This window comes from Oryza brachyantha, chromosome 2 (assembly GCF_000231095.2).
Source record: "Oryza brachyantha chromosome 2, ObraRS2, whole genome shotgun sequence".
Classification (NCBI taxonomy): Eukaryota; Viridiplantae; Streptophyta; class Magnoliopsida; order Poales; family Poaceae; genus Oryza; species Oryza brachyantha.
In genome coordinates this window covers 19,043,447-19,067,572 of record NC_023164.2, presented here as the reverse complement: position 1 = coordinate 19,067,572, position 24,126 = coordinate 19,043,447, and the positions used below count along the sequence as shown (strand labels likewise).

Here is a 24,126-nt window from a genome sequence, read left to right as displayed (position 1 = left end):
AGTAGGAGGGATAAATCGATCCAATTTGCACGCGAATTAGGGGGTTTGTTCTAAATTGTGAAAGTTGTCTGCACTGTTATGGTACCTCTGGTAGGAAGAGTAGTATGTAGTAAAATTTAAATGGCAAAATTTGCTACAAGGCATTGAAAAAACACGTAATTAGCCGGTGGACACCGTAAAATTATGAATTTGCTACAGGGCACCACAAAAGTGTGGTAATTAGCTATAGGGCATTCTAGCCAATTTTTTAGCCAATTTTTTTATTATTTTTAGAGTCAAAAATTCTAAAAATGACGAGATTACCCTCGGTGGCCAACCCGTTATATTGATTGGGTCCAGTCGAACCAGACCTAGTTGGTCTCGGCGCCACACCGCATCCAAACCCTAGCCTACAAAGCGACTGAGCAGGCGGCGACGGCAGCGACCCAGCGATCGACAAGGGCGTATAACGTGTTGGCCAGCGAGGGCAATCTTGTTATTTTTAAAATTTTTGACGATGAAAATAATAAAAAATTAGCCGGAGTGCCCAGTAGCGAATTATCACATTTTTGTGGTGTCCTGCAGCAAATTCGTGATCTTACGGTATCCACCGACTAATTATGTGTTTTTTCGATGCCCTGTAGCAAATTTTGCCAATTTAAATCTAACTACATGTTTTCATATGTATATTAAATATTTTATTTGAAACTCTAATAAGATGTACTCCCTCTGTTTTGCAACGTAAGACTTTCTAGTATTGATTAAATTTATATGGATGCTAATGAATTAAGACGCATATATGAATTATATACATTCATCAATAAATAAATTTAGACAAAACTAAAAAGTCTTATAATATAAAACGGAGGTAGTACTTAGCAATTTATCTATTTTAATATGAAATACTATACACAAATTTATTACAACGTTATATATTTTAGTTCTAATTTTATCCTTTTAAAATTTCTATTACACTACTACCAGTCCAGTATAGTAGGATGCGGACTACTCATGGGCACAGAAGTGTACCTAAAAAAATCCCCAATTTTGGCTAAACTGGATTCTGTTTCAGTTACACTTATGTTGGACTGGGCCTAATTCAATTAGTCAGGCCCGATTCGCCGCTCCACATGGCCCCTCGCAAGTTAAGAATAAATCAAGACTATAAACTTTTCTATTTGAACAAGGCAAAATACAGCTTTTGGTAGGATGGATATAACCTTCCGAAGAGATGTCTTCTCTTTTTTACTTGTCATTGAAATATTTATAAAAAAGCAAGATATATTAAAATATGACATATTATTTCACATACATAGATGTTAAAATTTGACATCTATAGATTATAACATAAGAACAAATTAAACTTTGATTATTACATGTATACTTGTAGTTATATTTGATTAGGTTAAATTTGATTATTTTATATAGGGAAATACCCCCACGCTGGTCTATCTTGTCATTTTTTTTAGTTTCTAAATAATAAGGAATGTCCCATCAAGAGTTTAAAAGAGCTTTCTCTTTTGTATGTTTATGTTTAAAGTTGTATTTCTAGAATTTAAATTTATATCGCAAATAGTATATTTGCAGTAGAGTACCAGTTGCTTCATCGATCATCTCCATAATCTCTCTATTTTACATCCGACTTTGTATCATTTCTTTATTTAATGCGGGAGAGTCATTGCAGTTATTTTTCTTCCCAAGTAATTTGCTTCTCAAGTGTTAGGAACATATTTATAATGAGATGGAGGTAGTACTCTGTGACAACTTTTTTCTATATTTAACCATTTATCTTATTAAAAAATATATGCAAATATATAAGTTCTACTTAAAATACATTTTGTTATAAATTCAATCATAATAAAATAAATCATAATTATGTATTTTTTTAATCAGTTGAATGGTCGTATAATAAAAAATTAACGACGTCGTCCATTGAAATACGCATATGCAAATAGGGTAGCATTTTTTTTTAGGATTGATCGGATTAAGACCTAGAAAAGGTGACTACTAGACGAGGGTGTCGCTGTTGTGACCACTGACCAGAGTACCAAACCTATATATTGATGTTGCGTGCTTGTCGCGTTTTGAATCAATTTGATTCGTGAGGTGCTGAAATTGGTGTATGGTGTGAAATTTATATAGCTTGCTATTGCTTATCCAGAAAATATATCGTTATGTTCTCTCACAAAATAACATGTCTTAAATCTACTCAGTAACGCCTAGTACAATGGCTGTGTTATTACACGTTTTTTTCTCAGTTTTCACACACACTCCAGCACTATTAAATGGTGTTTGTTTTGCAAAAAGAAATTATATATAAGTTTATTATATTATATCTTTGAAGTAGATTTTTTAACTTTATAGTAGTTAATTATATCCTTTGCACTATTAAATAGCTATCAAAGAATTAGATAATATTTTAGTTTCTTCTTTCATCGGTCAAAAGAACGTAAGCCAATGTCTCCTAGTCTCACTGTTGTTGGTAAGGTGGGATGAGATATGGCCATAGATACGGTGATACAGTTTTATGTTTGGTTAAATGGATAGGATGATTTAATTTTTTTTGTTTGGTTAGATGGACGAGGATGGATGGAATGGACATATTGAATTACTAATAAATAATAAAATAAATTAATCATCATAGATCTTATCGTAATTAGTGTAAATTATTAATAAAATATATCTATCATCATTAATTAACACTAATTTAAACATGTTAATTACTAATTAATGATAAAACAAGCTAATTACCCGTAAACAATCACTAATGATCACGGTTAGTGAGAGTGGATGAGCTCATCCGACCAATTTGGCCGGATACATCTATTCAGCATCTTCGTGGAATATTCCTTTTCTGAACCATCATATTCAATTTTGCCCACGAATCAAACACATCAAAAACCTGGACGGTCATCTCCCATGCAGGCATATTCCACCAACCAAACAAACCCTAACTTCCTGTTCATGTGAGAGTAAGCTTTTGATTTTTTTTAATACCCACTCTGTCACAAATATAGTAATTTTTTGCATTCAAATTTTATCATAAAATACATAACAACTTCTTTACCAACTTTTTTCCCCTCAATCAACCACGAACTGCTACTGTTTAATTTCTCATCTTATTTCCTTATTTAAATCAACCCCAATACTTTTTTATATAATTTCACTTACTTGAGACAATGTTCACTCTAAAACTATTTTTTCGACATAGGTACTAATTTAGATTATAATCAAAAGATTCAAACTTTAAATTTTAATCTTAAGGATGCTAGATAAATAATGTACCAGTTCTTAGCTACCCCCTCTAGCCTCAAATAGTAATTGCCACATAATATTATTCATCTTTTCGCTTCGACCATTCATCTTTTCTGCAAAAAAGACTTAAGAGTATGCCATATTTTCATTCCATATTATATCATAAATACAACTCTATAATTTTTGTTAGTAATAACCTAATCATTTAAAAGATATTGCTGGTCAAAATGGAAATAATTCTTGTCAACTGTGACAAGTACAGTGGAAAGATCGCCAAAAACCGACGCAGAAAACACAAAAAAAAATATAATCTAAAATCGAGACGCACGGATTGATGTATGTATGTACTCTGTACAGTGCGATAATCAATGAACCCTAACTAAACCTCAGTGAAGGGTTTGTCGGGGCACTTTCCAAGCACCTCCCTGCTTGCTTCAGCAGTTAGATTCTTGCTTCCTGCTTTAACCCTGTGAAGATTTAATGCTCGGGTGGAAGCCCTGTTGGCCTTCTTCAGAGAGAGAGAGAGAGAGAGAGAGAGAGAGAGAGTGGATTTCTTCAGGAATCCAAGTCACAGCTCCAGCTTGAAGATGGCACTGATGAAGAGATGCTTTTGTGGATCCGAAGAAGACTTCAAAGGTGACAAATTGGGTAGCCTCATGTAGTCCTCTTTCTCTCATATTTGCCATGTGAAGTTCTTAGCAGTCAGTATAAATTATTTCATATCTATACATCGCTGCGATTTTGGATAATCAGCAGGATTTTATCACAGACGTTTTGGTGATACATGAGAGCTTATATATCCAAATCATGTTCTGGAGAACTTGTTCTGAACGTGATCAGAGGAGCTTGTTGAACTCATGCAGTTTGTCCAAATGGTGACGCTGTTGACCTGTTGCAGTTTTTCACTGTTTCCTGTATTGTTTTGTGAACAGAGCTTCTGAGCTTGAAAAATGTCCAGCTATTCTCCTATCGAGAGATCAAAGTAGCAACAAACAACTTCGACCATGGTAACATGCTAGGCCGAGGTGGCTTTGGAACTGTCTACAAGGTAACCAAGATACGCGTTTTACACTTGATATTTTGTTCGTTTTAACTAAAATCTGAACTGCTTCACAAAAGTTGAAAAATGGACTGAATCATCAACCAAAACCCAGGATCGAAACATCGCCATATTGTACTGTGATATATCAATGGCATCATAAAAGCCCCTAATATCGGTCTCATGACGCAGGGAACTTTTCAAGATGGTACTGCATTTGCTGCAAAGGTTCTGTCCGTTGAATCTGAACAAGGGATCAAGGAATTCCTGACTGAAATCGAGAGCATTACTGAAGCTAAACATGCAAACCTTGTCAGTTTGCTGGGCTGCTGTGTTCAGAGGCAAAAAAAGATACTGATTTACGAGTACGTCGAGAACAACAGCCTTGATCACGCTTTGCAAGGTAACCGATCTCCATTAAATTTTTTTTCTCCTACAATTACACTCCATAGTCCATACTCATGTAACACAGCTTTAGGCTCAGCTGCTGGAGTAACTGATCTAAGCTGGAGCACAAGATCGGACATCTGTATGGGCATTGCCAAGGGACTGAGCTATCTTCACGAGGAGCACGAGCCAAGCATTGTGCACAGAGACATCAAAGCTAGCAACGTTCTCCTCGACAGAAACTACAGCCCCAAAATCGGAGACTTCGGAGTAGCCAAGCTGTTCCCGGACAATGTGACGCATGTTAGCACGCGTGTGGTTGGCACAACGTAAGCGTTTTCTTCCAGGGTTCCAGCAACGAGCGATGCATTTCGATGTTGAGGTACCTATAATTTTATTATTTCTCTGCATGCAGCGGTTACTTGGCACCTGAATATGTTGTGCACGGACAGCTGACGAAGAAGGCAGACGTCTACAGCTTCGGGGTGCTCGTTCTTGAGATCATCAGTGGGAGGAGGATCTCGCAAACCATTCGGTCAGACATGTTCCTCGTGCGGCAGGTCAGGTCTTGGATCATGGTCATTTGGGGCCTCCGTTTCTACGCTCTGTATGAACAGGGGGGGCAGTATACGTCATGGTCGTATTGTTGCAGGCGTGGGTGCTACACGAGCAGCGCAGGCTTCTTGACATGGTGGATGCGAACATGAAGGGCGGGTACCCGGAGGAGGAGGCGCTCAAGTTCATCAAGGTGGCTCTGGCCTGCACGCAGGCGACGCCGTGCAGCCGGCCGACGATGCAGCAGGTGGTGCGGCTGCTGTCGCGCCCGGTGTGCTTCGACGAGCTGCAGATGCTCCCTCCGGGCTTCGTCGGTGACGGCGACGGCGACCGTCCGTAGCCCAGGCGTTACTGTCTCGCCGGCTCTCTCGCCGAAGGCGAGGTGTCCGACGCCCGACGGTGGATGCAACGATGGGTGCTGCTGCTAACATGTTACGAGGTAGAGCAGCAGGTACGCACATGGAGTAGGTAGCTACTAGCTAGATGTGCCCGGCTTGCAATGCGATTCGCTGCACCTCGAAACCTTGTCGGACTCGCGCTTGATTGTGTGGCGGCATGTCGTAAGCGACTTCGCGAAACCGTGGACCTCCGACCACGACCTAGCAGAGATGCTGTTATCTCGCGGTTGCTGCAGCAAATTCAAATTTTAAATTTTTGAATTCAAAATCCATGGTTACCGTGGCTTTGTCAGTCAAAACCGCATGGTTTAAGCCGAAGACCACAACAAGCATGATCCAGACATAGAAAATTGTAAAAAAAAAATCTGAAAAAACCTGTAAAAGTTATTTAAAAAGTAGATAGCTTTAATTCGGACAGTCATGAAATGTTTTTGTGGAAAAAAGAATCGGAATGATCTTTACTAAATTCATGACGTACGATTTTTTATCATTAGCATGCTTTATTACTATTTTTCAGATGTTTATGCATGTGAGTAGAACATTGAAAAAGAGGGCATCCATTCTTTTTACCATTACCATTCTTTGTGTTATGAATTGGTTCGGTCGGCACGACATTGAAAACAAGTGTAGATTGTGTGTGTGTGTCCGAGACGTGTGCGAACGTGCCCGAGATGCACACTTTTTTTTTTTTTGAACTTGCACGTTTTTTGGAATTGCACATAGGCTAAATACCTGGATGTAGTTTTGTGGGCATGTCATGTATATTTGCTTGTAATGATTTGTTCCAATATAAGATTCCTAGGTATAAACTTTTAATAAATTCAAACTAGTTTTACTCTTAAAATATATTCCATCTATACGTGTCAAAATTTAGATATAGTACAACAATAACCTACTTATATTTTACATACATTTTCCAAATAGATAAATTTATTATTGTAAAAAGTTTTCTTATATAAAGATGCATTTTTATGTAAAAAGTGTGTGTGTGTATCTTTTATAAAGATGTATTTTTCCTGTATAATTTATGCACAAAGCTTATTTGTACAAAGGTATATTTTCATGAACAAAGTTTGTGTATACAATGATATATTTTTACAGTGAAAGTTTGTGCGAGCAAACTTTTACCAATATTTGTAGAAAATTTTCCTACAGTCTAATACTTGTATTAATATGTTTATTGTGTATCACATGTATTTGTTTTTATGCATGCACGAAGATAACTACCGGCATCTTTTCAATTTTTCAAACTTACATTATTGTTTTAATTTCTGGCTATCTAGTGTGGGGTCCTTCTGGATTGACGTACGAAAAAGACGGTAGTGTGGATGTGCACACGGACGCCCTCTCTTGTTACGAACTTGCTATGCATTCACGCGCGTTGCTCTACCACGAATATAACTACCGCACATCAGACCAATCTCAGTTTTGGACTGGTATTACCACGGGGAGAGGTAAAGAGTTGCACGAATCATAGTCATCAAAAGAATTAAGCGAACAGTAGATTTCCAACTGGTACCTCCGTTTCATAATATAAGATGTTTGATTTTTTTTGCTTGTAATAATTATATCTTATTAAAAAATTAAAAAAATGCTTTTTTATTTTTTTATTTTACTCATGACTTTATTTATTATAAAAATACATTATGAAACAAAGGTAGTATTATACACTCCACCCGACTCCTTGATGCAGCACCTAGCTAGGCCCAAGATGGAAAGTGATATGGGTAGGTCTATTACACGAAACGCGACCACTCGGATGAGCTCGCCACGCACGATTGTGTCTAGGATGATACCACGCGTATTGTTTTTCTTTCCACGAATAAAGCAGGGTGCCACACCATTTGTTTCTTTTCCCCACACGTGGGCTGTCATAAATTTCTAAGCCCAATTGTTTTGGCCCACATGCCAGATTCATTTTTTTTATTTCAGCCCACACGAGTGCATGTGCAACCCATAAAAATTTTTCAATATGTACTTTTTACATATATAAACTTTGTATATGTATATACTTTCCACATATAAACTGCATGCCATATTTTTTTTACTTGTAAAGTATAGAAACTTTAGACATTTAAACATCTGTATAGGATTTTTATACATGGAATAGAAACTTTATACATATAAACATTTGGTATATTACCTTTATACATAGAAATATTTAGACTATAAAGATGACTTTTCACTCATAACCTTTATACTCTATTATAATCAAATAGTAAAAAAATAGAAATCAAACAGAAGTTTGGCTTAGAAAATTAAAAACACAATCACCATCCAACCCATTTGGCCCATTAGCCTGCCTTTCTCCACCTGCAGGTTGTGTAGTGATTATAATACAACCTGCAGTACCATGCATGTTCGTGGGAAAACGCTCCCCGCGAGCGTTCGCTGATTAGTTTTCTTGAAGGTAAATGAGGTCTCCATTGAAATAAAGAACTTATAAGCTAAAATTTAAATTTTTAACCTTAAATTTAGAGTTAAATATAGAGTTTTTTTTACTGAAGTTTATTTTTCGGTCATGATTGTTAGATCGCTAAAAATGCATGTATAGAATTTTTATTTAATTATTTTTCATTGTAAATATGTTGCTTGAACAATAAAAAATGTCCAATGATTGAAATGCTACAACGTATTTCCTATGAAGCCATTTGGATTGTAAAAATGTGCTCGAAAATTCCTATAGAATTTCAACATCGGATCAAAGCTCATATTTTACCATTCCTTTGACTAGTCAAGGAAATGCCCCTTCGGCTCTCCTCTCCCATCTATTCTAATTCGTTATTTGAATCAAAATTCCCTTGATTTCCCATGGAGTAGGCACTAATGGTTAGCCAGCAGGTTTGCCTAAAGTACACTCGATACACATGGAAAATGCAAAATGTATTATAGGTGAACACACTTTCCAAACTACTAAATAATGATTTTTGTGCAACAATTTGCCATATAAAAGTTGCTTAAAAATAACAATCATTTTTCAAGTTTATAACAGCTAATAATTAATTAATTATATGCTAGTAATCTTTCTTGCTTCATGCTTTTGTTCAGATACCGTCCGATTCGATCACAGCCTAAGTTCAACAATGGCAGTGGGAAATGCACGAGTCGTCTGGGAGAACTTCGTAGTCAGGAGTCCATCGTGCAATGTGATGCGAGGTAACACCAGCAACAAACGTAAATGCTTTACAAATAATGACAAATTAACATAGTAATAAAGAATGACTCCACACATAGTGAAACAAATAATAAGCATCTAGCTTGAATTTTGTCACCACTGACCTAATGAACTAATCACGGATTTAATGTAGGCTTAATACCTACTTTCACCGCAACAAAATTGGCTATCTACTCTAAACCTACGCTACAAAGTTGTACAACAAGGGAAAAAAAAAAGGTCAAACGATCGCTGCGCCTCAGCCGCCTCTGCAACCACGGATTGCAGCAAGTGCCCCAAGTTGAGCTGAAGGCTGAAGCTGAAGAAGGCACACGGCTGAAGTAAGTTTGGATATCCACAAGGATGGCCACACTTCCAGGTCAAACATGTCAATAACGTGAGACGAGACCCAACAAGTATCAAAAACGAAGGCATGGCCGCCACCACAATTTCTTGGTGCATCCATAACCGTTCTTGTTTTCAGCAGCAACCGATGCCGGAAGGAGCCTCGTAAGATCACCAGATGGCAGGATTTTATTCTCTGCAAAGTTGATAGGTCTCGTCTAGCTAAAAGATCCCAGAGTTGAGAACCAATGCATCCATGTAACCGTCAAGGAACATGGCCTTCAATTCGGGAATATCTACCATAAGGAACCCGTTGCACTGCCCGTGGAAAATCTGGCTTGAAGCGCTTGTCAAAAGTGGGTGCCAGTGATCTGAGCAAATAATAAACACATCTGAGGCATAATAAAACAGAACAAACAATGGATAAACTAAAAAAAGCAAAAGAAGAAACCAAGTACAATCTGACAACAGGAGAATATTTGTAAGCTTTGCAAAAGTCGTACCCCTGCTGTGTCACGCTAATTTTAAATTAGAAGCTAAGGCCAGGCACAATAATTTTTTTCTCGCATTCCTCTAGGCCTAAATGAATATTAACCCTGCATTAGCACTTCCAGACTTAAAATCAAGCTACCAAACTCAATTTATATTTTCCCATTCACCTAGCAAAACTGGGGTTTGGACTACAACTTCCTCACTCAAATGGTACACAGAAGGCATGTAAAAAGAGGGTGTAGAAATGATTTGGGCTCAGTAATGCCAATGAAAAAATAAAAATAGTCCCCATGGTTGGTATGCTAGAAATATTAGTTAACACCAACAGAATTAACACCATATGGTGGAAGAATTTGGTGCAAATTGGTTTGCTACAATATTTCGCAGCACCAACGGTATTCCTTACAAAAATTTGGGCAAGTTCAACTACGCTTTTTAGTTTGTCAAGATAAAGCCATAACAACTCTGTTCATTTCAATGCCAAATTTAGCACCAATGGTTTAAGGTGTTAAGCAAGAAGCACTCAAATCATGCTACCCAAGTGATTCCCACCAACTATTATGAATGGCAATGGATATGGAAATTGGATACATTTTGGTTTCCTATAAAAAAATTGGTGACGAATTCAACATGACAAGAGAGTGAGTAAATCTCTTGCAAGATTTTAGCTACGCAAACATGATCCAACTCTCTCTTTACCAAATATTAGCACTGGCCAGTTTTGCATAAGCTAAAATCTTGGTTAACTTAATGGGGCAAAATTGACACACTGCTACTGAGTACTTAATAGTGTTGGAATATCTGAGCTGAAAAAATATGCCATCAAATATGTTCTTGGAAAACAAAGCTATTATATTGATCACCAAGCATTTCGTATTTAATTCATGCATAAAGCCAGTAACAATCACCTTGGTGAACTAGATCTTTTCTGAGCAAGTGGACCAAGCATGGATCTCAACATTCCAAGAGCTTCATCAGCAGCCTACAGAGTGAAAAACAGACTTCAGTTCAGATATACGAAATGTTTACAATTAGCACCTTGTTTGTTAAGAAAAATCCACTCAGAACTTTTATTCCTCAGGCACACCTCAAACACAAATAAAGATATTATACTCCAATGTCAGAACTACATTATTAATTGGATTCACTTCCAAAAGCTAGAAAATGGTTTAGTGGAACAGGAATTGAATGTGAAACATAACTACTGTTATTACACACTGCAAAAGTGAATAGAGCCCTCCTCGATTCCTCAACAGTCCGTCAAAAGCAAAACAGGCTAAAGTAGTGAACTAAAGCAACAAAGGAAGACAGTTGCTTAAGTATGAGGGTAGCTTGTAACCTGAAGCTTAGCTTCTTCCCATGTTATTCCCATTCCATTGCCTAGAATTTGCCCACAAACTTCTACCTGAACAGCAAAAGGTTAGCAGCATTATAATGATGCAGTTACAGGATGTTTGGTCAAATACCTTAACTTCTGTAAATAAATTAAGCAAGGTCTGCCAGAGTTCATGTCATCAAGAGTAATGACAATGCAGGTATTGTGTTTATGGCACAATTAATTTTAGAGAACTCAATCATGTAAATGGTAGATTAGAGGAACATATTCTATACAAGAAGTAAAATGTCCAATAATCTTAGTGAGTGCCAACAGATCCCACAACAATACTATTAATACATCATTGTTCATCATATACATGCCCAGAAAAAGGTTTGATCCAACATTCAAGACACTATCCCCAGCATTATAACATGTTTAAGTAATCTACAAGACTATACAATTTCTATATACTACGGCTACCAAGTTAAATACATAAAGAAACGGAGTTGCAAACTGACCTCGGCATAAGTTTCTTTGCCAGCTGAGCTATCGGATGTTCGAGCTTGAAAAACTAAGTTATATCCCTCAGCCGTGCACTGAAACACAATTTCAAATATGTTATACATTACAATTCCCTACATGCCCTTGAGAATTTGCTCAATCCCCTCATCCCTTGTATGCCTCTGAGTTTTTATCTTGATTCCATCTATGCCCATTCCATTAGTTGGCAATTATTTTTTTTAAATTGACAATATTGCCACTCATACTTATGTGCTACCTACTCCATAAATCTCCATGTGAAAAAAATTAACTTGTAATAAAATAGATGGGGCAGTAATTTAATGCCAAATTTGAAACCAAAATATTTTTTTAAATGTGATTAAATCCATAAATTTGAAATTTACTTAAAAAATTCAAATATATTTTTTTCAAATTTGTGATCAAATAATTTTACCCCTTTGTTATCCTTTTCATGACGTATTCGTTAAAAAAGTACTTTTTAGATTTGTGTAGAGTTTGATTTATTTTAAAATTTCAATGAAATTTTGTTTCATTTTTTTAAATTCATAACAAATATTCAGTAATTAATTTCTTGTTGTTTTACACAATCCAAATAATTCATACATGAAACATTTCTAACTTTCAGCAATATACCAAGGGCATTTCTACACAAACTAACGGACAAACTAATTGACAACTAACAGAATGGGTATGTAAGGCATCCAAATATTAACTGAGGGGTATATAAGAGGATTGAGAAAATCTCTGGCGAGTAGAAGGGATCACGTGAAATTTCAGGGGCGGACATGGAATTGACTCAAAAGAGTCAAACTACCAACAACATCAGATACTTACAAGTTCCTTTAGAGCAGCAATAGAACCTCCTGCTTTTCTTGAATTGTTCTCCCCCATCTTCACAAAGCGAGTTTCTTCTGAAGTACTTGCAATTGGCAGCACATCATCTCTAGTACTTGCAGGGTATCCAAAAATGTTTGTATTGCTACCAAAACCATTTTCTTTCATATCAGTCGTCTTATTTGGATCAGATGATAAATATTTATCTGCAAGTAATGTTGAAATGGCAAATTAATACAAAATACCGTACAAAACAAGTTTCAAAGAGACGAAAAATAATACAAAGTTACAGTGTTTTGCTTCTTTTGATCTAAAGATTACATGAAATATAGCCTGACCCAGATGTTTTCATCCAAGAAACGAAAAGGAAAACTGACTGCTTGAATTCTTGGTTGAGACAAAATAGACGATTTAAATCATTAGGTTATATGTGCACTTGTCTAGTAAGGAAAGTAGAAAGCTGAGTAGACTAAGCAGGCAAAACAGGCTTACTAGCTAAATTTCTTAATGAAATGTCTGCAGCTTGACACAACGCTTCTTTCCTTGTCCTGCCAATGCCTTCACCAACTTTTTCTCCAACAATCCAAACCTGAAAGAGATAATAGAAATAAGAAAGGTATATAAAGAAGGAAAGCATATAGAAATACTAAAAACACAATAACTTGATAGTATGTTTCTTCCAGAAATTTCGCTTCAAGCTATCTGTGACTTCATTCATTGGTCAACATTCTGATATCTGTCTTAATTGAAAGATATTGGGTTATATAATTATATTGCCACTATAGGCAATCCAACCAAGAGAACTTCCCAAAATGCTGATCTGACAACTTCCAACTAATCCAGTAGAGGAGTTTTACAGAACTAAATATAAAAAATGTAAGCTAAATAAGGTGATAATTCACATTGAATAGAAGTTCCAATCTACCTCGATTGAGAACAGTAGATCTGCAGTATCACATTGTGCTGACCTGTACTCCACCTAAAAGCAAGAAAAAAAATGTCAATGACTAATAAAAAGAAGTTTCATCAATAGTGAGAGTTCAAAACTACCTTAGACCCACACTTCACCGCAATTTCCTCTAGTATGCCAGCAGAGCTCCCTGCATGCCGGGCAAATTGTTGTCCTGGTACTATCTGTCTCTGGTTTGAAGAAACATGCCGAGTTGCTGGCTCCTCACCTTCAGGATTTAGATATAGTTAAGCATAAAAAAGTAATCAGTCTCTATACTATGCTAAACTTTGCAAAGGTCAAAAGTTTTTCAATGTACTTATTGAATTTTATTGCAATTTCCACTCATGGAAGTTAACGTTTACATGAGAATAATCTAGGCAAAATATTTGAGTAATCATTTAAGTGAGATGTGCACAGACCATCATGAGTGCACCTGTACTTACATATTCAACTGCATACATAGCATAAAACAAGCAAAGCTATCTTACTGTAACACAATAACAGCAAAGCACCACTAATATGGTCATACAGATAGTATAGCAAGCCAAAATACCAAGACCTTAAAACAAAATTACAGCCTAAACCTTAGGTTCATTGTAAATTTTTTGAAGGGAACATCTCATTTTTGTCTGTTGGTGAATTTAGCTAGAAAAACTTCTCTCTCTCTCTCTCTCTCTCTCTCTCTTTTATATTAACAAATGTGTCTCCATTCTTAGGACTACCCTTAAAGATCAACATCAGAATTTCAAATGGAAATATTAAGAATACCAGGAAAGGATCTGTATCTTGGCGGTGCATGGTTCTGAAGAATGCGATGATCCTCAGTATGTGGCAGCTGAGTCAAGAAAATGTTTGTTACAAAGTGGTATAGAAACGCCTTGATACCAAGTGCAGAAATTCCAAAAGCTCCATTTGAATAACCTACCTGAGAGGGAAGCCTCTGGTTCTGATAACTAAATCTATCAGAGGATATAGGATTTTCCCCACCATGAAAGAATGGGTGCGGTGGTTGTTTTTTATCATAGTGCATAGTTTCGGATTCTATAGGGAATCCAGCAGAACCCCTGTTTAGATTATTTTGATTTATGCCATCCTCTGCAGGAAACCAATTTCCATGAGGTTGGACTGGGGGAACTGGGACTTGAACTGGAGGTATTGCTGGAAGAGGAGGTGTAGGGTCTCTGGTGTCTTGACCATGTTGCAATATGAGAAGTCTTCTCCTCGTGTCAGGATCTAACTCAGATTCAGGAACTTCACCCTCTTCCCTAGCTGGAGAGCCTTGCAATGGATCTGAGAGACTCTGTTGAGCAACTGGTTGGGTGAATGGAGGTGGAGCCTGATTATTACTCAAAGGTACTATGCCAATGGGTGGGGCTACCGGTGGTACTGAAGATGAAACAAAATTTTGACCAGGGAGTACTGGCATCACAAAGTTAGCTCCTGTTGAATTGAAAGCTTGAGCATTTCCAGAGGCTTCCTGAAAGTTTAAATGCAATGTGAGAGGGAGAAATGATGCAAAATTTGAAATCAGATGTACATGTAAAGAAACACATGTTTTACTAAATAAACAACAGCTTTCTATAAACTATGTTTGGATGTCTTCTGTTTGTGATATTGTCAATCCATAATCAAACATCCAGATAAAAATGAAAAGATCTCAAACCTTCATTCTCCTCTCAACCTCAGCATCAGCCATACCATCAAAAGCCAATGAATCCCTGTTCCCATTCACTGTGGCAACAGTCTCATCCTAATGAAGATTGGAAAAAAGTTGATTAATTACTGATGAGTGAACATGGAAGCATCGTATTTTACCAAACTTACCTCCGAAATCAAATAATTGCCAACATCTGGAGCAGCTGGGATTTCATTGATCTCATCCTCATAAGAAACATTGCTAATTCTTGGTAAAAGACCATCATCAAAGTCCCTGCAAATAGAACCATGGAAGTTATATGTGAATCAGTTGAAACTAAGTTCGATTGTAGTGTACCATGAACTAATATGTAAACAATAATAGCAAAAATAGTAATCTTACTTAAAGAAGCCCCCTCTAACATTGCATGCGACATTCCTGGCAACACAGAGAACTGGGATAGAACAGTTTGCCTGTAAGTTGGAAGGAGATTCTTTAGTACCCAAGCAATAAGATATTGTCTGCAGTGGTATGGAGCATGGCTGTTACCTCTGCTTGAGGTGCATAATAAGGAGTAAATGCAGGAACCACATGAACTCTACATTGATCCTTCTCATCCCAAACTTTAAGTCGATCATCAATTACTAGTGCCATTCCAGGATGGCAGGATCCATCATGGAAAACATTCAATAAGGATTTTCTTAAACCTAGAAAAAACAAGTTTGTTGTCAGTATGAATCAAAGAACCAACCAACATACAGTATGCATAAAGGGGTATGGAAGCATTGAAGCTGCAATTTTGACCAACAGTCTAGTTGTGGGGCATTTGAAAATCACACTGTACTAAGTTCTTGTCATATTTGTTCATAAACAAGGCACATACCGGATTTTACACACACCATTCTGTCATTGAGTTGAACAGAGTTGATCAATCTTGAGTCTGGATCAAGCAACCTCCACATTTCTAAGGCATAGTCTCTCTCAGCCATTGTACACACGTAGACCTCAAAACGCTTGCGACTTCTAGCAATCAAGTAGCTCCGAAGATCCTCCCATGCTGGCCTTAACCGTACAAGAACACTGGTGTCCCTTATCTACAAAAGATAAAAGAACACCTTAGCCCAGAGGTTTTGAACAAAACTTATGCAACCAAGATCAGGTGACATCAAACCAATACAGGAAATTTTAGAAACTTTCATGTTTAATGAGAGAGATCACATAAACAAGTCCTCCGCATTCTAGACCTTACAAATACAAGAAATTCAAAAATACATCTAGCATAAAATGGAGTCATAATGTATTTATCCGGTGATGATATATTATGCTCGTAAAAAACAATTGCAATGCAAATTCAACCAATTAATCACATACCAAAGGGTTTATTCTTGTCAAGATAATATTCTTCTCTTGTAATCTTATTACTGGACGTGTCATTGGTTGATGATTATCAGACAATGGCGGAACTACTTCAGGTTGCACTTTATACACTTTTCCATCATCATAGACCTGATCACCTTCAATGTACTGCTTTAGGATAGACTTGTCATCTTGGTACCTCTTGATCTCTGCTATCATACCATTTATGCGCTGTGGATCAGTCTCATTGCTCAGCTTTCTCTGAAGTGCATCAATTCTGTCCTCAAAAGACCGTGTAGTATTGGCGACAATCAATGTCTCGTCAAGGTCAAACACGATCCCAAGGCACCGAAGATTTAACATGGTCAAGCAAGAATTGTACAGACCAAATGGCACTTTATACCCCCAGAAACATGCATGATTTGTCAGGTTTCTCCTGGATGTCATAGCCACTAAATGCAATTCTTCGTCTCCTAGTGGAACAACTGCAGTCTGCAAGAATGAATTGAAAGCTGCAGTATAAATATTTCTTTTCGATAACAAGATGAAGAAGAAAGTTTTGTAAGAAAAAAATGAAGTTCGGTGGTCTAATATATATTATGTGTTTTAACAGGGAAAGAAGGAGCAGAAGAAACTACTAAAAGGTATGAACTGTGGTTCTAAAGTATGTAAACTAAATCTGCTTTATAAACCACACTCCCAAGTTCTAAAAAAGAAAAATTAAAATTGGAAAAGTTCATGCCAGAGTAAAATCAATTTATCTTGAAAATAGTAAAAGTAGCTCATTAAATACAAATTATTTGGAACCACAAAAGCCAATAAATAAAAGATCAAGAAAACCATCAGCACAGCTGCTCTTCAAGTATATTCCTGTGAAAAATCATAATTCAAACAGCACATGACAGTGATAGTAAATTGGCATGTTAGACCTGTTACCTGTCTGCACCCATTAAACTTTATATGTTCCTTGAACTTGGTATCAGAAATTAGGATCTAAGTTCCAGTTCAGTTAGAGTAAAACCAACTGTGGGAATTAACAACTAACATTATGCTTACTGTTTTAAGTCCAGAAATATCAATCAGAAACCATCGTTCATAAATTGAGAGTACCAGCTCCTAAACACCAAAACACTCAGTATTAATAATCTGGTTTCTGAAATTTTAATCTCTACTCCTCTCAGTCAATCCCATAAACAAGTTCAAATTCTATTAATGAGATGACAATGGATTAAAAGCAAATTCAAGTCATCATGTATATAAAGTGATTTCTTGTGTAAGTTTAAGTCAGTATCAGCACTGAACAAATATCAGCACATTCAGTCATCCGTCCACATCCTTCAAAATTCCTCGTCCAAGTGATTGTTCATATAAAATTAACATGCTTATTAATACAGCAGATCTCAAGATTATGTCCTGGTAAACTTGTCCAAGTAAGATTAGAAAGATTCCTTCAAACTGACCATGTAAAATTAGCGTGATTCCTTACAAATGTCCATGTAAAATTAGAGATTCCTTTATTTGTTGAATTTGTTCCTTTTCACTGTGTGAATCTCTTTTTTTTATATCAGGAATAATTTATATACCTTGTTTTCCTTGAGGCAAGCAGCATGCATGGCGACGAGAGGCTGGGGTGGCTCATCGGCTGCCTTGGGCGGTCTGGACTCCATGACGAGGCAGCGAGCACCGATGGCCACGGTATGCATCACGGCGAGCGGCTGGCACCGCTCGCTGGGCGGGGAAAGGCGGTCAACGCGGATCTCTCGCGCCCACGCCGCCGCGGCCAGGCTCGTCTCGCCGCTGGGCCACACCTCCACCTCGCCGATGGAAGTGTTCCCGAAATATACCATCGACTTGATCATTCTCTCGAAACCAACAGAACAGCAAACAGATCTCAAACGAATCCTTAGGTCAAAGTTCGTTCGGATCGTCCAAAAAAACAAGGGGTCGGGTCTGGTCCTCACACAGATAGATAGATCTGCGAACTTGCTCGCAGATCTGTTCTTATGAAGCGTCCGAAACAAGAAAAAAAATCTAGAAACAATCAGGGTGGAGAAATCAGGTGTAGCATGTGTCTGGTCTTAGTGACGACAGCGATTCAGATTGTGTTCGAACTCTTCGCCGTTCCAGGCGAGATTCGGTGTGCGTCAGGCGAGGGTTTCGCAGGGTGGATTGGTCAGATCTGGGGGAGAGTTCGTGCGCCCGCCGCGTCAATGGCGACGGCGTGCGGGAGGAAGGGGGCGAGGGAGAGGTGGGAAGAATCCCTGAAACCCTAAGCTAGGCGTCTGATCGGATTGGGGGCGGAGGGGACGGATTTATTTTGCGTCCATCAATTTTGGTAGGTGGTGGGGAGGGGAGGCGCGCGTTGGCTGTGGACGCGGGCGGTTACGTTTTTTTTTATCAATTTATATTTGTTTATTATTCACCACGTAATTAGCGGGTATATGGTATTTCCCTTTTTAAAAAATATTTTCCTATTCCGTCTCTGGATGGGTGATGGGCGGGCCAGTCGTCGAAGTGCGAGACTGGCACGTCTCGTGTGGTGTATGATAGTGGCTCTCGAGCTCTCGTGTGGTTCGGCCTTAGTAGGTGGGAGGTTGGCCACCTGGCCCGACCGACACGTCCCGTCGGAAGTTTGATCATTAAATCGATAATATCACATCATTGTTTGGCTAAACATCGAAGACGAGTGGAAACCGGAAAGATAATACTGAAAAGGCGTATTATTTTGTTTTTCTGTATTTTTAGGCTTACTTGTAACCTGTCTGCCTCAGCATGTTTGATAGTGTCAAGCAATTTTTATTTTTATTTTGATGTGTATGGAAGTATGGAACTCTACACAGGTTATGTTCTTATCTCCCTCCTGCTAACCAAAATTCCTTTGTTTTCCAAACACATGCTTCACGAACCGTTAAACGGTGTGTTTTTAAAGATTTTTTTATAGGAAGGTTGTTTTAAAAAAATCATATTAATTCATCTTATAATTTTTAATAACTATTGTAATAATTAATTAATCTATATTGATATATTACCATGTTTTCCGTATCACATAACTAACCCTTATCCGAATGCGGCCACGGTGTCGATAGTTTTCTTGTTTGCTAGCGTGCATGAGTGCATCTTAGATGAAATTTCACAAAATCCTCCCATATCTTAGCCTGCTTGCTATACTCGTGCATTGGTATGTTCACTCATATCTTACATCATACAGACGCTCATTTGTTGGTTTTTAGGTGAAAAGTTAAACAACATAATTTTAAATGAAAAATAATTTTGAAGAACCAAATTGTGTTTTAGTGTTTCTGGGATGGAAAATTGGCGGTACCAGTATGCGTGTATTGGACTAACCCAGGGTCAGTTTTGAACCATATGTGCTCGTACCATTGTAGTTTTTCATTCATACACAGTGTTAAAGGTCAACCTTGGTTATCGGCGAATTAGGACTAAACTCGTGAAGTAGTTGAGGACTGGAATGATCAGGATGTCGGTTGACAATAGGGATGGCAACTTCCCGTCGGGCCAAGGATCCATCGGGCCCCACTTAGACGGGGCCGGGGATGGGCAAAGCAATCCCCCGCGGGGCCCCGAAATAGCCCACTAAGCAATCAACCCAATAGACCCAATACTAGTGCACATATAAATCCAAACACTAATTTTTCAATCAATACCTACTCCTCTCTGCTCAGCCATCGTCACCACCCACAAATCAACATCTCCTCACTCCTCACATGTTCGCTCACCGCAGGCCCATCGCCTCTCCCCCAGCGTCGGCGCTACCTCCACGCCTATTCCCATGTCCATTGTCCCACATGTCCCTATTCCAATCGCTGGCGCGTGTGGCCTTCGCATATTGTCACTACCGGTGCGGTCTTCTCATTGGTCGCATCATCCCCACACTTGTCGCTGATGACCACTGTCTCTAGGGTCATCGCTACTGCACCACGTCCTCGGCCTCGCCGTACACCCGCGAGGGCCCCGCTAGGGTCGGGGTTGTTCTTGCCCAACCAGACCCCGACATGCCTCGTTGCCAACTCTAGTTGACAAAGTTAGGTTCAAGATGATGTACAATGAGCGAACATCGTATGGAGGAAGATTTTGCAACGGTTTTCAAGGTGTGGAAATGTTGAATTTGTAAATGAGAAAGAATGAAGAGAAAAAGGGAGAATGAGATAAGAGGGAAAAAGGGAGGAGGCCTAGGTCGACTCTTCTCTTTTTTTGTTCGGCCTAACAAAGTTAGGTAGGTATGTCAGCCGACGACTGAAGCGGTGGTGGCCTAGCCAGGCACATGGAACAACACATCAGGTCGACCCATCTAGAGGAGCATAACACACACAACAGCAAGCCAAAAGAGGTGAGTGATGGCTAGCGTGTGCACGTAGCGGCCTAAAAAAATACAACGTTGGTAGGGAGGCCTGGGTCGACTTCTCCTCTCCCTTTCACTCTATGCCAAGTAAGTGCATGGGTGAGACTGAAGGGCCATAGGCATGGTCTAGTGACAGGCATGCGATAACCTAGCTAGGGACATAGTCCAAGGCGGCCCAAGCGGTGGCGACCTGGTTGGGGTAGCACGCAGGCCAACCCAGGCGATCGGTGCCTTGGGAGGAAGGCTAGCAAGACGAAGGAGGCCCACTATGGCGCATGTGCCTAGTGGTTGGAGGGCACAGGCGTGTGGCCCACTCAAAGTAGTGCAACCCTCAAACGGTGAGGCGACCCACAAGCCAGCGCACAAAGTAGCCAAGTAGGTCAGAGCAAGCAGCCCAAAAGTTGCTCGCACGTGCGTTGGAGCTGACCAGCACATAGGGTCCTCCTGGACACGTGGCGTCCACTTATTTGGGGGCACTAATGGCGGCAGATTCTTTGTGGAGGGAGTCCATCCTTGTGGCCTCCCATGTGTTTTGCTGTTGTGGCACAAATCTAAGTCACGGAGATCCAATCGAAGGTTTGTGAGTTCATTTGAGCTAGGGTTTCACCCTAGGAACACTTAGGACATCTTGTAAGGGTGCCCGGGCTATAAACAGAGAGGTGAGAACTAGAGTTTTACTTACCCCTTGAGATATTAGGGATGCCCATAGCGCTTATGTTTTGAGAGGAGGAACATGACTATGGATCTTTTGGGAGAGAGTAGTTTGTAATATGATATCACTCCTCGTTGTTCTAAATCTTTCATATTCACTTGTATTTGCTCCTTATGTGAACTTTCTAAGTTGAAATAATTATTGGAGCAATTTCTGTGTCGAGTGATTTTTATTTCCTCGCATTTAATTTTTGTAATTTAAATACCGCAATTTAATGCCCGCGCGAGTTGCTACCTCCTTCTAAAATTCCAAGATGTGTGCTTTTATATTTGGATTTGTTTGCGATGAGTCAAAAGACCCCCCCCTAAATTGTGTAGCGCAATTCTATTTGAGGTTATCAGAATCTTCGGGACTAACAAGGTCCCGTTTAGTTCCCAAATTATTTTTCTCATAAACATCACTCAAATTTTTGGACATTTCAATGGAGCATTCAATATAGATGAATAATCCACAAGTACAGCTCCAAATATAGTTACATTTTAGGATGAATAAGCAGATTGTTTCCTAAAAAACATGTCACAATAATTTTTGCAATTCTATTTGTTTCCCCTTTGTTTTACATTAAAAAAACACATGTTAATTTTTCGCGTAAATATACACATGTCGTCAACCAGTCTAACAAAAGAGACATCCCGGGTGCCTTTGTGCATGTCAATTACTCTAGCTAAATGTGCCCTTATCGCTTGACTATTCGGTGATTTAACCATTGTGGCTGATCGGACATACGGTACAGTTTATAAACATAAAAATATGGTTAATTCAAGGAAAACTAATATTTTGAAGAAAGAAAATAAACCGAGTATATATGATGGCATTAGCTATATCGATCGATAGATTAGTCCCGGCTAGCTATGACTGAATGGCCGGTAATATGGTATTCCAGTACTACAAAGAGAAGACGACTTTCAATTTGGTTGGCCGGCAGCTACCAATACCGAAGGACCGCGCGGAATTCGCCCGCGTCGTACCATAACACTGGGAGATTATTTCACTCAGTTCCGAAGTTTACAAATTGTGGCCTGCGGCCTGCTGACCGGCCAGATCCCTGATCTCTAGCTAAGATACAACGCGAAGCTAAGCTACAACGTGACGTGCGTTACGTCCGTCGGGCGAGGAACGGACGCGCGCCATGCTAGCTCCTACGTACGTACGGTACGTCAAAACCATTGAAAAATTCTTCCCGTGCATATTTGTCCAGCGACCGAAGAGGCGAAGAAATAATCATCGGTCCGCTACGTCTTCTTCACCTTTTCTTTTATTTCCGTCCTCACTGTGGTACACGACGTCCTGGTGGTTTCCGTCGGAGGCATGAAGCATCTAGTACCCCCGTCCTATCTCCACCTCTCTTTTATTCTCTGTAACTTTTGACGCTGCTGCTTCTTTTTTGTTGCTAGCTGTTTCTGCACAGTGACGATCCTCCAAACAGCCAGTGTAATTTCTCTTTCAGTTAGATCGTCCAAATTCTTTCTCGTTGTTTTTTTTCGTTTTTCTAACCCTTTTTTTCCTACGAATTTGTAAAACGTCCGCCTATATAGTTAACATGTATTATTGGATCGCTTACACTGGATCTAGAATAGTAGAAATCAATCCCATTTTCCATTTTGTGTCATCGTCAGGGTTCAATATTCAGGCATGTGACGTTGTGTTTTTCGGTTGAAGAGATCAAGGGTAAACTAGAGGCCAGAGGAATTTAGGCCTTGGTCTTGAAAATAAAAAAAGGCCTTAGGACAAAGCCTACTGTTCAGAGGCCTATCTTCGGCCCAATGCGTAATGCTTTAGTGATGTTTGCAAAGCCTGCAGTCGAACCTCTATAAGTCCAGCGCTTGCGATCTCGTTTTATGAGCCCAGCAGGAGATGATGAATTTCGCAAATTCTCACAAATTTCGATGAACTTCTCATGAAATCTGATGAATTTCGAGTGAAATTCGTCACAAATCAAATAGTTTGGGGGAGCTCAGAAATTCGGATGAAATTGTTAACATGCTTCAATCTTCTTCCCTTGCAACTTGCAAGCTGCTACGTACGCATGTACCTTAATTATGGTTTGGACATCCATTAGCTAGTGATTGACCACAACTAACAAATGAAGACATCACTGCACCAATCCTGATGTTGAGTGCTCGACCATTAGTATTTGTTGCTTTGAAGTGCTAGCCGGCGAGCTATACTTTTTTTTTTGGCAAATTAAAACACAAATGTTACTAGCTTATTAGAATTTGCTTCAGGTGAGTGAATGTGATATTGAGTGATTATCAAAGACGATCGCCCAAATCTTGCAAAGGCGTCTTGGAGCCATTGTGACGTACGATGTATTTTGTAGCTTGCTACTGACGCTGAAACTAAACACTGCATCTGAAAGATCTCTCTCATCTAATGTTGTTCTTTTGTGCGTCTGCATTTATCAGTATGTATATGTGTTGATCTGTTAGTGTTGTCATGGTTAGGTTAACTATCAATCCTATCATACAAACATTGTACTGTACAAAAATTGTAAAGCATGCCGACCTTTTCACGGAAGATCTGTTGATATATATCTTTTGACCAAGACACACAACCTACGTCGGTCTAACAATATTTTTTTTTCTTGAAAAAACAACTACGAATGGTACTCGCATTCAAAGTATAAATTATCCATTAAAAAATTACCCGGGTATAACTATATTCGTAGAGAAATATCACACTTGAGAAGTAAGGTACTTACTGGTCAAGTATATGGAGAGATTTTATGCAGAAAATTTATCGCCACTAATTCTGAGAAATAGGGTGTTAGTTACTCTTACAAGACAAGTTTCATCGGTGGGGTTAAATTGTACTCGCTCAATTCCAAAATAA

General features: G+C 38.8%; 2 protein-coding genes across 2 annotated transcripts; one reads left to right on the top strand and one right to left on the bottom strand.

Moving 5' to 3' along the window:
• Positions 1-3,800: 3,800 nt before the first annotated feature.
• Positions 3,801-5,555, top strand: LOC102705405 (cold-responsive protein kinase 1-like). Its single transcript, XM_006647519.3, has 6 exons — positions 3,801-3,870; positions 4,167-4,282; positions 4,466-4,676; positions 4,752-4,989; positions 5,076-5,220; positions 5,313-5,555. Exons 1-6 carry the CDS (start codon positions 3,822-3,824, stop codon positions 5,553-5,555), a joined length of 1,002 nt encoding a protein of 333 aa, XP_006647582.1. The 5' UTR covers positions 3,801-3,821.
• Positions 5,556-8,729: 3,174 nt separating this feature from the next.
• LOC102705133 (RNA polymerase II C-terminal domain phosphatase-like 1) lies at positions 8,730-18,523 on the bottom strand. The gene is made up of 17 exons (XM_006647518.3): positions 17,806-18,523; positions 16,238-16,714; positions 15,750-15,960; positions 15,416-15,573; positions 15,269-15,339; positions 15,055-15,160; positions 14,894-14,980; positions 14,156-14,707; positions 13,999-14,065; positions 13,329-13,456; positions 13,204-13,257; positions 12,771-12,867; positions 12,279-12,484; positions 11,441-11,518; positions 10,944-11,009; positions 10,513-10,586; positions 8,730-9,483 (listed from the first exon to the last, which is right to left on the bottom strand). Exons 1-17 carry the CDS (start codon positions 18,079-18,081, stop codon positions 9,378-9,380), a joined length of 2,814 nt encoding a protein of 937 aa, XP_006647581.1. The 5' UTR covers positions 18,082-18,523; the 3' UTR covers positions 8,730-9,377.
• Positions 18,524-24,126: the final 5,603 nt, after the last annotated feature.